The sequence below is a fragment of the Sminthopsis crassicaudata genome, chromosome 5, assembly GCF_048593235.1.
Source record: "Sminthopsis crassicaudata isolate SCR6 chromosome 5, ASM4859323v1, whole genome shotgun sequence".
Taxonomy (NCBI): Eukaryota; Metazoa; Chordata; class Mammalia; order Dasyuromorphia; family Dasyuridae; genus Sminthopsis; species Sminthopsis crassicaudata.
The window spans coordinates 278,303,624-278,319,644 of NC_133621.1; the positions used below are offsets into that span (position 1 = coordinate 278,303,624).

Here is a 16,021-nt window from a genome sequence, read left to right on the forward strand (position 1 = left end):
GGGGGGGAAAAGATTTCTGAGCTGGTAAAAATAGGTGCTACCAAGTATATATTCTAAAGTTTGTTGTTGTTCAATTGTTTGTCATTTCCAATTTTCATCTGTAAAATTAGGGAACAAGATGTTCTTTCAACTCTAAATTTATGGTCCTATTTTCTATACCAAAGGGGGTAACAATAGTAGATTTTTCTGGTGTCAGTATAGGTACACTTCATCCCATCAAGCCCCAAAGTTTGCTCTCGGTGTCTATCATCTTTGAGCCTCAGTTCCAAACAACAATGGCTTTGTTCAATTTTACAAACTCCAAAAATAACCAAGAATTAGCTCTTGGAATAATTTTTTTCTTCTTTAAAAATTTTTTCCATGCATCATTCTTTTTTGATGGGGGGAATAACAGAAATGTAAAGCCATTTCAAAAGTGCCCTGAACTAAACTTTGCTTCATGAATGGGATTTATGCCACTTCATAGATTAGTTGGGGTTAGGGGAATGAGGGTAAAAATGACAGCAATTAATAATCATTGGAAACATCTTTAATTATAAAGGGATTAAGAACATCTGGTGAACTGGTGGGGTGGGGGTCTATTTAAGCTATTTTCCTAAAATCAGGGATGGATAAAATCTCAAATGTGTTTAAAAAATGCTTTTCATCATAATCCCTAAAGCCTTCTATAACTTAAACCCCAAGGAAAGCTTCCTGGCTTCCTTTGTTTATGTGTCTCAGAGATGCACTGGGGAGGAGAAGGATGTACTGTATTTAAAAGAAAACAGCCCACAACATCAGAACCTAAGGGAAATTAAATACATCTTTATTCATTTACAGTGGAATCATCAACAATGTGAATTCCAAGAAGCCTTCTAAGTATCTTTATAAATTTTTTAAGGCTTTCTTCTAAGAAACAGAAAGGCATGTTATGCAAGCAATAAATGAACTTTAATAGTTAAAGAATGTAGATCAGAATGGTAGGATCCCAAAAGTTAATTATGTTTTTTTAATCTAGATAATAATCATATTATTTATCTTTCCATCTAGCACTGATGGTGAATCAGAAATTCCAAGCCCTCCTCCATGTCCCCTAATCTGACTCTCTGTTATTGACAACAGATTCCCAACTTTGGTCCATCTTGTTTTTAAAAAAATGCAACGATACTCTCCTGACAGTGCTCTGGAACCAAATGAAGAAGTTTTCTTGAATGTGGAAAATGAGAAGATAGAACATAGTGAGAACTCTTTGGATAACAGTGATTCAGAGAGCATCACGTTGGCTCCCTCTGAAAATATGGGTCTTGTCTCTGGCCAGGACAAAGAGTCATTCAGTACAGTGATTCAGAGAAGAGGTCATAGAGGTCCTACTCAGTCTCCAAAGAGTCCCTCAGTAGAGTATGTCAGTGGCCAGGGAAGTAGCCCCTTCCAATTTGATAGACAAGCTCCAGGCCGGATTTCAACCTCTCCCACCTTGAGGCGACTCAGGAGCAGCACTTCTCAGCTGCCCCCTCATCAAGACTCTTTGGAAGCATCTAACTGGAGAAACTGGAAGGGGGCCCTGGGTTCTCAGAACTCTCTTTATGATAATCTTCCCAGGAGCCCCAAGGCTTGCTCTCAATCTTTGTCATCTTTGAGTTTCAGTTCCAAGGCTCCCCACTTAGAAACAACAACAGCATCATTCAATTTTACAAACTCCGAAACCAGTTGGCCACATCCAACAAACAATCTCATAGACAATGGTACTTGCTCTGGGTCTCAGAGCAACAATAGGGTCCATTCTCCACCTGGGAAAGAACATCAACCTCAGTTTGGATCTCTGACCCATGACAAATGGAATCAGGTAAGATAGTTCAAGACAAAAGCTATTTTGCCTGGTCCTTGGAATTTAAATAGTTTCTATATCTCTAAACCCTGAGCATTCACTCAATGATTTACTGTAGACCCTATCTTCCTCTCCAAGAAGCAACATAGGTATTGTGAATAAGCATATATCAAGCACCTGTTGCATACCAGACATTATGCTATGATACAGTAGAAAGCATACTTCATTTGTGCTCAGAGGACCTGAGTTCAAAGTCTGTCTCTGCTATTACCTGACTAATATTGAGATAACTTTTTTCATCTCTCAGCGCTCTATTCTTTACCTGTAGTATAAGCAGGTTGAACTAGTAAGTCCATGATCTTATGATCTCATTCTTCTGGGAGGAAAGATGATTCAATCATATTTGTTTTAGGAGAATACAGAGGGAATAGTCCACTTTTTCAAAAGGAAAAAGAATGGATGGTACAATACTGAAGTCAGAAAAAGCAGAATGATCTCAGAGGGAAGAGATTCTATGAGGTCTAAACTTCTGCTTTTAATGACTGCTTCCATTTTAATATTTCCCATGAATCTATGGTTGTCTTATCAGAATTAAATCAGCTTTGCTTAGAGTCAGTAGTATTTTGCTAAAGTAGGCAGTTATGTGGTATCATAATGCATAGAGTGCTAAGTCTGGAGTCAAAAGATTCACCTTCCTGAGTTCAAATTCAGCCTCAGACACATTAACTATACGACCCCCGGCAAGTCATTTAAATCTGTTTGCTCCAGTTTTCTCATTTGTAAAATGAGCTGGAGAAGTAAATGGCAAACCACTCCAGTATTTTTGCCAAGAAGACCCCAAATAGAGTTAGAGAAAGATATGATTGAAAATGACTGAAAAATAGCAAGGCAAAAATAGAAATTCACAGTGGATTTTGAGACATCCATTTGTAGCTTGGCAGGAATGGAGCACACACACAGTTACCCACTATATACTGGTAACCATGCTGGACGTCAGCAATAAAGCCCCTTCTCTTCCCTTTCTCTCTTTCCACATACCCCCAATGAAAAGAGTCTCTATCCTCAAGTAGCTTTTATTCTACTGGAGATGAGACTGGAAGACGACAAGAGGTATACAGCTAAAGAAATTCCAAATAAAATCAGGTGACTACAATGACTACATTGTAATGGAAAGAACAATGGTTTTAGAGTAAGAGGAACCAGGTTCAAATGCTATTGCTGATGCTTAGGACTATTTGTGTATCTTGGACAGGTCACTAGCTAGCCCTTGACTTTCTACAAATCTGGTAGTTGAACTAAATAGTCTCTGAGGTTTCTTTTTTGTTCTGAATCTATGATCCTTGAGGGCTGTAAGTGATTGAGATTTTTTTTCTTTGTATGTTTGCATAGTGCCGGCATACAGTAGATTCTAAATAAATGCTTATTGATTGATTGGTTGCAAGTTAGAATTGGAATAACATGCATGGGAATAAGTTTAACACTACAGAAATGATTATTTCATCCTAGTGGTAAGTGGGAGCCCTTGAAGCTTACAGAACAGAGGAGTGATCTAGACAGATCTATGCTTTAGAAATACACTTAAAAAAAAACTCTGAAAATTCCAACCCTATTTAACCAAAATGTGGATTCAAAATTCAGTTTAAGAGGAATGTATTTTTTTCAAAATACCTACTTCATAATCTAAATAACTAAATTTTATTAAAACTAGTATTTCTTTTTCTTTTAGGAAGAAGAATTGTACCCGTCCAGGTGTGTATATATTTATTTTTCCTATCCTATATAAACTGAATAATGTTTTGTTTCATTTGTTTAATTATGTGGAGCTTTTAAATTTCAATTTCATTGAAGTGAAGGAATCACACATTTAATAAACATATACTATATGCTAATTCTTGCACTAAGCTATTTCATTTGATCTTCACAACAGTATTAGGAGGTAAATGCTATTATTGCCTCCATTTTACAGTAGAGAAAACTGAAACAGAATGAAATTAAATGACTTGCTCAGAAAGGACTTACTCATTTTCTGATTCTAGGCTCAGGACTCCATCCACTGAGCCATCTAGCTGCCAAAGTGGGGAAAGGCCGATAGCCTTTCATAAGTCCACCTTGGAGATGGAAACAAGTAGATCATTATAAATGATAAAAGATTATTTTGAAAGCTAAATAGATATCCTTGTTTGTACGTGGAGATTTATTTCCCAGATACCTCTCTACTATATTCAGGTGTAATAATCCTGTTTCAGGCAGACCAAGGCAGAAAACCACAAATTTATATTATCTACATTATATTTAATTTTTATTTATTTTGTTAAATGTTTCCCAATTCCATCGTAATGGGCTTGAGTTGGTCATGAGTTTGACACTTCTGCCTAGGCCATATATAGATGTATTAGATATAGATAAAACTGGGATAATGCTCAAGCTGCTTACCTGTGGTTCTTCATTCTACTTTGATCACTCCTCTACTTCATTTCATAATGTCTCTTCATGCTGTTTGAAATTGTGTGTGATTTTTAGTAACATGTAATAGGAGAAGCTAAAAGATACATTGGGAAAATGCCAGATTTGGAGTTGAGAAGACTCATCTTCCTGAGTTCAAATGCAGCCTCAGACACTTACTAGTTGTGTGATCCTGAGCAAGTCACTTAATCCTGTTTGCCTCAGTTTCCTCATCTGTCAAAGGAGCTGAGGAGGGAAAGAGCAAACCACTCCCTTATCTCTGCCAAGAAAGCCACAAATAGGTTCATGAAGAGTCAGAAATTAGTGAAATGACTGAATACCAACAACAATACAAACTAGGTTCTCTACATCCACTGCATGCCTTGTTATTGTACTATGGCTACCCACATTTTTAAATCTTCAAATATCTCATCATGTTCCAATTCCTTATTCGCAACTATAATAATATTACCAGGAAAATATTGGCAGGGGAAAAATTTTCTGCTTTGTTTTTGTTAAGAAAAATTTGAAATAATTAAAAAACATTATCCAATTCCCTAAATACAAGCTAGCCCCTTTTCCTACTTCTCTTGAAATCTAAATTATATAATAATGTATTAAGAGTCACTGTCCATCTCCATGCCTGCCAGATATATATTAATCTATGAGCTAGTTCACTGGTGTGAAACTCCAATAGAAATGGGACTATTAATGGTATGTAAATATTTTTATAGTATTGACTTGGAAAAACACACATTTGATATTATCAATATAGTATTGTACTTTTACTTATTTTGTTAATACTTTCCAACTACATTTGAATCTGATTCAGTTACACGCTTGGTTCAGGTATAACTTGCAGATGTAACCAAAGGGTAATGTGTTTGATAGCTCTGGTCTAACTAATGAGCTGCCCATCCAAGGCCAGGCATGGTGTCATCTGGGCAATCTACTTGGGTTTTTCTGTGTGAAGGACTAGACATCTGTATTTATAAAAGAGATTCTGGGATTTAGCAGGAGGATGCATGCTTATAATCCCTGTAGCTGGGGAGGCTGAAGTAGATTTCCATTGCTTAAGTTCTGGAATTCTGAGCTGCAGTCAGACTAAAGCTATCAATTATCTTCACTAAGTCTAGCACCAATATGGTAAACCTTTAGAGAAGGATACCATCAGACTCCTATTACAATCCCACCCTACTGGGTGATATAGGGAGACTCTTCCTCTAAGAAAAAAAAAAACATAAATAAATAAGTAAAGGAAAGTCCAAGTGTAAAAACAATAGCATAAGCAACTTTCTGATGCTTCATTAACTAATATACTAAATGAAACACTATTCACATGGGACTTACAATGGGGAAATAAAACATGTATTTATTGTATGTAAGTCTATATAAAATATATAAAGAGACTCCTCTAAGTGAAAAACTTAAATAAGTAAAGCCCAAGTATAAGAATAATAGCACAAGCAGCTATCTGATGCTTCACTAGCTAATATACTAAATGAAATATTATTCACATGATATTTACAATGGGGGAAAAAACATGTATTTATTGTATGTAAGTCTATAAAAACTATATAAAGATCCAATACAAATAAATATAAGGTAGTTTGGAAGGATGGCACCAGCAGATGGTAGGAATTAGGAAAGATTTCATGCAAGACCATGGTATTTGAACTCTTGATTGAAGGAAGAGAGGTAAGCAGTAATGTACAATTTAGGAGAACATGAAATTTGAGAATACTTGGTGTAATAGAATCAGTGCTGGATTTAATATAAGGAAGTCCTGGATTCAAAAATGGCCTCTAACACTTTCTATATGATACTGAGCAATCAGTAATCAATACTCCTCAAACAATTTCTTAGGATATCATATGGCGGATGGGGAAAGGTGCTGGATTTAGAGTCAGGACCTGCATTTGAATCCTGACTATGCAACTTACTCTGTTTCTATTGGCAAGACTCTGAATCTCTATAGAATAGAGCTCTCCGTGCCCTCATCTTTAAAATGATGAACAAGATGACCTTAAAATTCCTTCCACTGCAAAATCTCATAGGCTTACAATCTACCTAGTCATGGACTAGTCATAATCTGGATCACTGAAGGGAGTTCCCAAAACAGGAGTTCCCTACTTTGACTCATAGATCACTGCAAGGAAGTTAGAAAGATGGGGATATGTTGTGGCCAAAAATCATAAATGTCAGAGGAGAGAGCAAATTTTTCTTCAAATATTCTACCTTTCCTGAGTAGAAATACCCTCAAGATGAATTGGGATAATTCATAAAACTGCTAAAATTGGATCCTAGAGGTAATCTAGTTCAACCTACAATGAGGAATTTGAGATCCATGAAGATTTCTTCAAGATCACAAGTCAGGTAAATATCAGAGCTAGCATTTGAACCCAGATCCTCTAATATCGTATTTTTGGCTATTTTCCAGTGTACCAATCCACTTTCCCCAAAGGATCAAAATAATAGTAAAAAGGATGATCTCAGAAGATTAAAATTGGATACCTTTTTTTTTTCCTTTAGGAATGTTCAACATTGAGTTCCCCAGAGGATGTTAGGCCCATACGTACCCCATGATTATTTCTCTAGTGCTACAAAAACTTATTATAGAACTATATACCCTGCTCAGTGGGTGTATACCTAGAATTATGGCCATCACTTTACTTATCATCCAGAAAAGTAGGTGGTTGAGATTTATGATAAGAAAGGAACCCCTAAGGAAAAAAAATAAGGAAGTATCAAAGGAACCATGGTCTCTCATTTGCTTTCCTTACCTTCAGCCTCTTCCTTCTCCAATTCTTCTATGACACTGCTGTCAAAATAACCTTTCTAAAGCTTATGTATGACCATATCATATTCTTGCTCAAAGAAAATACAAGGAAATGGAGACAAAAACCAAAATATATCCAAATAAGTAATTAGAGAAACACACAAAAAGGAATATTGGAGGCCACTCATAAGGATGTAAGGCAGGGTTATTGGCAAACAACCTTTAAGGCATTGTTTGGTCTTTTCCTTGCAAAGATCTCATTGATTTTCCCCTAAACTATAATGAAACAATCAGATGTCTTTCCTGAAAGAAAAACATTCAGAAAAATATTTTCCAGTATAATGTTGTGAGCCTGAAGGTAAATGAATTTATACTGATCTGTTTTGTCTTATTTAAAGGAAAGAGCCAAATCATCTTAGATTAGATGATAAATTGATCTGAGCAGTTGGTTCTTTGCCCCACAGCAGAACACTGAGAAGAAATTTAAAGGACAGAGAACTCTTAACCCAGGGTAGAATAAGATGATAAGTGTATCATCTGAGTTCAGATGCTGACTGACTTCCAAGGGATTTTAACCCAGTCACTTTCTCTGTATCTCTCTCCCATGAAGAAAATCCCAACTCTTCTGCCCTCTTCTCTTCCCCAGGATTTCTTCTTCCTTCCCTTCTTTTCCTGCTAACCAATAACTCTCCGGCTGACATATCTGTCCAGTAAAGCAGAGCAATAATAATCCCAGTGTTTGCTATCTTTCTTCCTCTTTAGTGCATAGAATTGCAGAACCAGAAAAAGCTTCTCTGGTGGAATAGGAAAAGTGTGAACCCTAAATCCCAAGGGTTGGACAATCTCCAGAATCACAACCGACACTAAGATTCTAGTCCTTAACCCACTAAATTACCTAATTATCTCTCCCATTCGAAGTAATTTGTCTTAATTACTTCTTGGATGATTTTCATATCATGAATTACAAAGTTAAATTGAGGATGAATTTTCCACTGGGTACTAAAACTGCTAGAAATGTCTCAGCTCTTTTTAACAATCCACTGCCAAGAAACCAATATGTAGAAACAACATGAACATTGAAGGTCTCTTGCAGCTCTAAATCATCCTACTTCCTTTCCTCTTTTTTTCTAACCCTTTTCCTCTTTTTCAAAGGTCATTCATAGTTGAAGAGAGAAAAAATAAGGCTCAAGTAAAAAATTTTTAGCAATGAGAACTATAAAAAAGTGGAATGAGCTGAAGGAAGAGACATCCCTATCACTGGAGGTCTTTGAGCAAGAAGCTAGATGAGTTCTTGCCAAGTAAGTCTTAGAAGGGAATCTTGGTCATATATAAGTTTCACTAGATGGCCATTGAGGTCTCTATCTATATCACAGGGTCATCTTTTAAGAGCTAAAAAGAACTTTGGAGAACATTGGGTCAAACCTCCTCATTTTAGATAAGGAAACTTAGCCAGAGAGACTAAATAATTTCCCTTGGGTCATATGACTATTCAATATCTAAGAGAAGATTTAAATTTAAAAAACATTTGTAAATATGCAAATGTATATTTTTCATATATATAATCCTATGAGATAGATACTATTATTGTCTCCACTTCACAGATAAGGATTTCAAAGATGAGAGACTGAATGACTTGCTTAAGGTTATGTAGCTAGTTAGAATCTGAGGTAACATCTGAACTCAGATCTTCCTGACTAAATCTAGAGCTCTATCATACTAACAGTCTGCCTCTAAGTACCTAAAGAATCTCATTAAGAAAGCTCTTGAGTGCTCTGCAGCTTCTTCTAAGTTCAACGCCATCCATGACTAGCAGCATCTGGGAAACTCCCACATATACAGGAAATCCCTCTTCCATTTTAACTTTGAATAGGATACTCAAAATGATATTTATGAATTCTTTTGGCAAACATGTATGTGATTTAGTCCTTTCTTAATGTTGCCCTTCAAAAGATCATAGAATGGATTAATCTTTGTGATTGGTTTTTTTAACTCTATATCCAGAGATATTCTAAATGCCTTCCAGGCTGCAATTGTTTTACCAAGTCTTTTAGTTTTTGTGTTTGACAATAAGTTCACAGAATTGATTATATGTGATCTATATTCTTAATTAATTTTAAACATATCTGAAGCAGACCACTCTCTCTCAAACTAGATTCTCCTTTCTTCCCTGATAGACTGAAAGCTTCTAAAGGATGGTCCAATTTTCATTTTCATTTTTGAATCTGTACCCTCTAACACAATGTCTGGCACGTAGTAGGGGCTTGATAAATATTGGTTTGATTGGTTAATCGATTCACTATGGTGTTTGAATTCTGTTATGGTTGGGTTTAAGCTACCCATAGTGGGGTGGAATGGAGGGAAGGAGGAACAAACTGCACAATCTGGATAAATGAGCTACTAACGTGAGATGACATATAAGAATTGATACCTGTCCTATAAAGACAGTTCAATTAATCATTCCATCAATAAACTCTCTTTTAGGAGAAAAGAAAACAAAACCAAAAGTAGATCAGTGCCTGCCCTTAATGAACTTACATTCTACTGGGGGAGGAGAGAATATGTTTGCCATAGACATATTTTATAATAATAGCTAACATTTATATAGGACTTTAAGATTGGCAAAGCCCTTTATCTATGTTAACTCATTTATAATCACAATCATTAACAATTAGCATTTCTAGAGCTCTATAGAGTTTGCAAAAAGTTTTTATATGTAATCTGATATGATCACAACATCACTGTTAAGTGCTGTAATATAATTAGTAAATGTTAGCAGTAACTATTAATTTATATCATCCCTGTGTTATCAATAAGAAAAATGAGTCTTCATGTAGTTAAATGACTTACCCAAGGTTACAGAGCTAGTAAGTATTTGAGGCAAGATATGAAATGAAATTTATCTCACTCCAAGTCCCAGGTAATACCTATACTGTACTACTTAACTAGTATTATCTTTCACTTCATGGAAAAACTAATGTTAATGACAGTAGAATAAGTATTAACACACCTTCCTCACATTATATGTATAACTATGAGGCTGATGACAAATAAATAAATGTAAGGTATAAACAAAATAAAAGCAAAATGGGGAAAGGAGCACTGGCAACTCAACTTAGAAATCATTTAGACTCATAGTTGTTATTCCTGTTGCTATTAGTCCATTGGTCTTGAAGAGATCAAATGACATCACAAGGGTGATGTCCTGATTTGCAAGTATATTGCATTTAAGTGAGGCAGGATTGTACAATCATCAGGCTCACTCGCTTGGGAATCATATGGAATTCAGAGGCAAAGCAGGAGTCAAGACTATTGGAGGTGACCCAACTATAATATTGAAGAGTTTGCAAAGCATTTTCATTTTATCTTCCTTGGGCCCCACAACAACCCTGCAAGTCAGGTGCTGCTATTACTCCCATTTTATAGATAAGGAAATTGAGCCTAGGAGAAAATAAGTATCTTACCCAAGATTACACACTCTTCAAGAGTAAGGTACAGAGAAAATAATAACCTCCATTAGCAAAGAGAATTTACTCACTCATAAGTTCCTTGTAACAATAAAATCACAGATCCAGTCTTCTTTCTATCAAAAGATTGAGTGTTAAGAGTTTAGAATATTGTATATATTCTCAGAGTCAGTTGGAATATTGATTAGCTTTGATGAACTGTTTTTCCCTTCTTTTTTATTTTTCATTCTATAATTGAAAGTTTCTTCATTATAGTTGAATAGTTTGAGGGAGGTGCAGGGGAAAAGAAGAGGGAGAAATGTTCTTAACAATAAAATCGTTGTAAAAACAAGTATCTATTTTTTAAAAATTAAAAAATAAATAAATCCTTGGTGCCTCTACAATTACATAGGATTTCCTCAATGGCCAGGTCTAACTATTTCTTGAATTCATTTTCTTAAATATCAATGTCACTTGTCCCCCAAACTGTTCTGGTACTGAGTGAGATCTCATTAATATGAATAATGACTCCTCTGAAGTGGTTGCATGTGTTTGAATTTGCACTATTCAAAGTAATAATTATGTAAAAATCTGGTCATTGGTTCCAGCTCAATGGAAATAGGCAGTGTGAATCCAAATAATACAACCATTTCCAATTTAAATTTGGTCATGCCAGTGTCATAATAATGGGAATTGATTGCTGTGGAAACAGTCAGATTTGTTCCATTTCTTGTCCTTTTAGGTTCATTTATAAATGCTCTTGGGATAATCCCTTTGGTTGGAGTTCTTATCAAGATTTCTGTGGATTTGTTTTTCCCTCCACTTATTTCATGGTTTTATGAAAATTGTAATCTGCCTTCATCCTCCCCCATAATGTTTTGGAAATAAGTTTATGCTCTAAAGCAAGGCTGCTCTTGGCTGCCATGATTCACTGCTTGGCAAGGACATGAAGCGTTTGATGGCTAAGGTTGTTCTTTTTTTTTTTTTTTTTCCTGCTCTTCTGGCTTCCTCCTTATGATGATTTATTTGATCAGTCAACAACTATTAGTTTTAAGCATCTAACTCTGTGTCAGGTGCAAAGGAGACCTAGGTGGCTTTCTTTCTTTATCTCTTCCCCTTTGCTAGATTCAAGAATCAGTTGAGGTAAAATAAATGTCTTCATTTGTTTTACTTCCCATTGATTAATTTCTTCATTCACTTTTCTGAGAACTCTCTTCCCATTTTGGAGCAATTTCTTTGTCTTTTCTGATTTCATTTATAGAAAAGTTTTCAACATTGATCTGATTCTGGTACATGAATCAGTTGAAGAAAAATCTCACAGAATACCTATCAGTTTCTGGACCTGTGATTTTTCACTAGACTGTGTAAAGAACTATTACTGAAAAAAACTCTTACTCCCAAAATGAATCCCCACTTAATCTACAAGTTCTGGGCTTAAAAAACTAACCACTGAGAAGCTAAATGATTTATCCAAGATCATACAGCCAATATGTGTCAACGTTTGAACTCATATTTTCATTAGAATGTAAGCCCCCTGAAAGAAGAAATTGTTATACTTTTTGCTTGTATTCCTAGTTCATGGCATACCAACAAACATTCCATGCAGAAGATGCTTGAGAAATAATTTTGATTGATTCACAAACCCAAATCTGGATCAGTTTAAATCAGCCCTCACTGCCTCTCATAATTATTTTTTATAAGTGACTTGAAAGTTGTAATTCTTAGCATCTTCTTTTTTCCCCATTCTCACCTCCTTCCCCCCATTTTACTACCATCATTGTGGAAATCTATAGGGACTTCATAGAAACAAAGACTATTTTGTGTTTTATCAAGGTGAATTACCAACATTTAAGAGAAGGCAATAACACTGATAAAGCAGAAACAAAATTGGTTCTGATATCTCAATTTACATCTGCCTTAATGCTTAATTGCCCGTGTAAATTTGAATAAGTTACTTCATTTCCTGGACCTTGATTTCCTCATGTAAAATCCAGGGCTGGACTTGATGGACCCTAAGATTCCTTTCAGTCCTAGATTTATGAGTGTATAAATTCAATGTATAAATTCAGCAGTTCATGCTCAGTCTTCTGGGGACAAGCTCTTCCATACTTAGCTTAGCGGATCCTTTGGACAGCAGATATAGTCTGTTACAAAGACAATAATCAGTGTCTTTCCAGCTCAGTAGAACCCACCATTCCTGAAAACTATTTTTCCATCAAGAAAAAGTTGATCTACACATGTTTTCATACACTGTATTTTCCTGAACACTATGTTCTCATAGACACAGCCATTTCCCATGTGGGAAATACTAGAAACATGGAGTAGGGAGGATTTTCAAAAGCTAATTCATTGAGAGAGCACAGGTCAGGATTAGCCCCAAGTGTTAAGGGTCAGAAGAACATGATAGAGAAAATACAATTAGCAACTTGCATTAGAGATCTGCCTTCTTATGAGCTTAGACATAATTTATAACCAGTTTCATGAACTATAGTCTGAGTTTAAATGGAGATGAATTTGAAACATCTCTTTTGTTTTTGCTTGTTAATTATCTTGCTATATTTGCTCTCATAGCTAAACTTTTTACCTTAAGTGATCCATTTATTAGTTTGAAATGTGAGACCTCACTGGATATGGCAGCAACCCTGCTAGCATCATAACTCACAGTAAGGAGGGCTTCTCTATCTCAGTTACACAAATTTACCCATTGAAGCTATTGAAGATTTGTTGTCTCTTGTCAACTGCACCCTCAATGCATCAAGGCAAAATATACCTTCTAAAAGTGATTCTCTCTACAACTCACCATAAACTATTTTCAAGCCTCCCTATCATCTACTCCCTTATCTGAGGATTTCATCTTACACTTTATGAAGAAAATCAAAGCCAATTTATCTCTTGTCTCTTTCTCCCCATCTGGCATCTCCTTGACATCATTCTCGACTATTCCTTACTCCTATTTCTAATTAAAAGTGATGCTTCTCACTAAGACTAATTCTTCTTTATGAATTCTTGATACCTTCTCTTTGTCTTCCCTACCAGATTTCCTCCACATTCCCCTCCTTTCTCTAATTTTCAATTTCTCTCTATTAGTTCTATCCTTGCTGCTTACAAACCCATGCCTATCTCCCTCATCCTGAAAAACAAACAAAAATTTCAAATCCTATCTTCCCTGTTTATCTATCATTCTATAGCCATCTACACTTAGTGCTCCATTTCTCATCTTCTCCACCTCTTCTCAAATTTTTTGTAGTCTAATCTCTAATCTCATGGTTCCTCTGAAACATCTCTTTCTCCAAAGTTACCAATGATCTCTTAATCACCAAATCCAATGACTTTTTAATCACTTCCACTTCTTTCTAATGTCTTTGAAGCATTTGAGATTGTCAAATATATACTTTTCAAGTATATTCTTAATAATAGCTCATAGTATTGGAAGTATTATAGGGAGTATAGCTGCTTTCTAAGCAATGGTCTGATTCCCCTATTCAATTGTGTATTTTGAGAGGCAGCCTGAGATAGATCACTGAATTTGGAATCAGGAAGACCTGGATTCAAATACCACATCAGTAACTTATGACTCTGGGCAAGTTATTTAGTCTCTATGCAGCTCAGTTTCTTTATCTGTAAAATACCACTCCATGACTTGTCAGGTTCCTTCCAGCTCTTAGTCCACTGAGATCCTGTGATCAGACCTAGGATGCCTATTCTTTTATTTTCTCAATAGCTTTTTGTTTTTCCAAATTCATGTAAAGGTAATTTTCAACATTCATTTTTGCAAAATCTTATGTATTTGTTCTCCCTCCCTCTATCCTTCCCTCCCATCCCTTCATATAAATAGCAAACAATCCAATATAGGTTAAACACTTGCAATTCTTCTAAACAATTTTTTATATTTGTCATGTTGCACAAGAAAAATATATAACAGTAATGCCTAGGTGAAAAGGGATTATGAGTGGGAAAAGTTTAAGAAGTCCTGGATTACAGAATGTAGGTATAAGGGATAGAGATTGGACCTGACATATACTTCTCTATAGCTTTGTAGATTGTTGGATTCAAATTGCTCTTCTCATAATTCCCACCCACATGAAACTGGGAAAATTCTTTACCTCTCTGAGATGAACAAATGAGGTAATTAGGCTATATGACTTCTGCTTACTCAATATGCAAACCTAAACCATTTAGCTTCTCGGTGTTTATCTAGGCTGGTCCTTGGAAAGCAAAAATAGTGTGTGCAAGCAAGGGGTTTTCCAGCTCAAACATTAGTTTAACAGATTTCTTTAAAATGCAAATATCACTTGAGAAGGGCAATTGTCTTTTACAGTTTCATTTGAGTTTATGAAAGAGTAGGAATTTTGATTCCAAAATGGGATGAACAGAGGTGGGTGGAGCTTTGGACAGTTTAAGAGAAATAAGCTTTTAGGGAAGTAGGAATAAAGAGATATGAAAGAGGTGAAAAGAGGAAAGAGAGGCCAAACTTAAAATTTAGCCAAGAATCATTAGTTTCCTGCGTACTTCAAGCATTCACCTGAGAAATTTTTATGCGATCTTGGGCATATAGATATATAAAACAGGTATACAAATCAAACATTTTCTGATAATAAAACATAATTTTTCAATTCCCATATTCACTTATAAGACCTCTATATAGGGTCAAGAATCACTGTTTAAAAATACTGGGTTGTAATGTACTAATCTCTTGACATTTGAAGCTTCTAGTAGAAGGCAAAATTCTTGAGGGCTTGCATGATATCACTTTTGTGTTTATGTTTCCAGAACCAAGCAGAGAGGTAGAGTAAATGCTTCTTACTGCTGATTTCTTTCAGTCATGTCTTACTCTCCATGATTTCCTTTGAGGTTTTCTTGGCACAAATACTGGAATGGTTTGCCATTTTCTTCTCCAACTCATTTTACTGATGAAAAAACTAAGGCAAGCAGGGTTAAGTGACTTTGCCCATGACCACACAACTAGTAAGTATCTGAGCTTGGATTTGAATTTATGGAGGTGGGTTTTTCTGATCCCAGTCCCAGCACTTTATATATTCCCAATATCTGATTAAAAAAAAAAAAAGACAAGAGTAGCAATTATGATCTTAGACAAAGTTATGAAATAGATTTAATTAAAAGAAAAAACAGGGGAACTGCATTTTAATAAAAGATAGTATGGAGAATGAAGCAAGACCAATGACCTTAAATGCACTAAATTTTAAAATTTATTATGTTATTGCATTTAAATTCATTACAAGTGGAAGCACTATAATAGTGAGGGATTTTAATCTTCCCCTCTAAGAACTAAATAAATTTAATCAAAAAATAAGAAGGAAATGGAACACAAGGTTTTGCAAAGTTGAGTGTGGAAAACTATCTTTGCAAAGCTATTATAAAAAATAAGAAAGAAACCAAAGAAGTGAACAGAATTTTATATAAGCTAGATATGATAAATAAATGGAAAGGAATATACTTTTTTCTCATTGGTTTATGAGACCTTTGGAAAGATTGATCATATATTACTATATAAAAATTTTATAGTTAAAAGCAGAAAAATTAAAAGTAAATACT

At 35.2% G+C, this 16,021-nt stretch overlaps 1 protein-coding gene and 1 long non-coding RNA gene across 5 annotated transcripts in view; one reads left to right on the forward strand and one right to left on the reverse strand.

Annotated features, from left to right (window-relative positions):
* The window catches only part of LOC141544714 (uncharacterized), a 279,038-nt gene that overhangs the window by 245,491 nt on the left and 17,526 nt on the right, over nt 1-16,021 (reverse strand). The gene's annotated exons all lie outside the window — the stretch shown is intronic.
* PLEKHG7 (pleckstrin homology and RhoGEF domain containing G7) overlaps nt 1-16,021 on the forward strand; it is an 83,817-nt gene that overhangs the window by 3,454 nt on the left and 64,342 nt on the right. For 3 of the 4 annotated variants that reach the window (XM_074271158.1, XM_074271157.1, XM_074271160.1), the window contains exons 2-3: nt 1,030-1,822; nt 3,531-3,553. In XM_074271158.1, the coding sequence (XP_074127259.1) occupies nt 1,136-1,822; nt 3,531-3,553 (710 nt within the window). In that variant the 5' untranslated portion in view covers nt 1,030-1,135. The remainder of the gene's footprint in view (nt 1-1,029; nt 1,823-3,530; nt 3,554-16,021) is intronic. The other variant, XM_074271159.1, reaches the window with a different exon arrangement.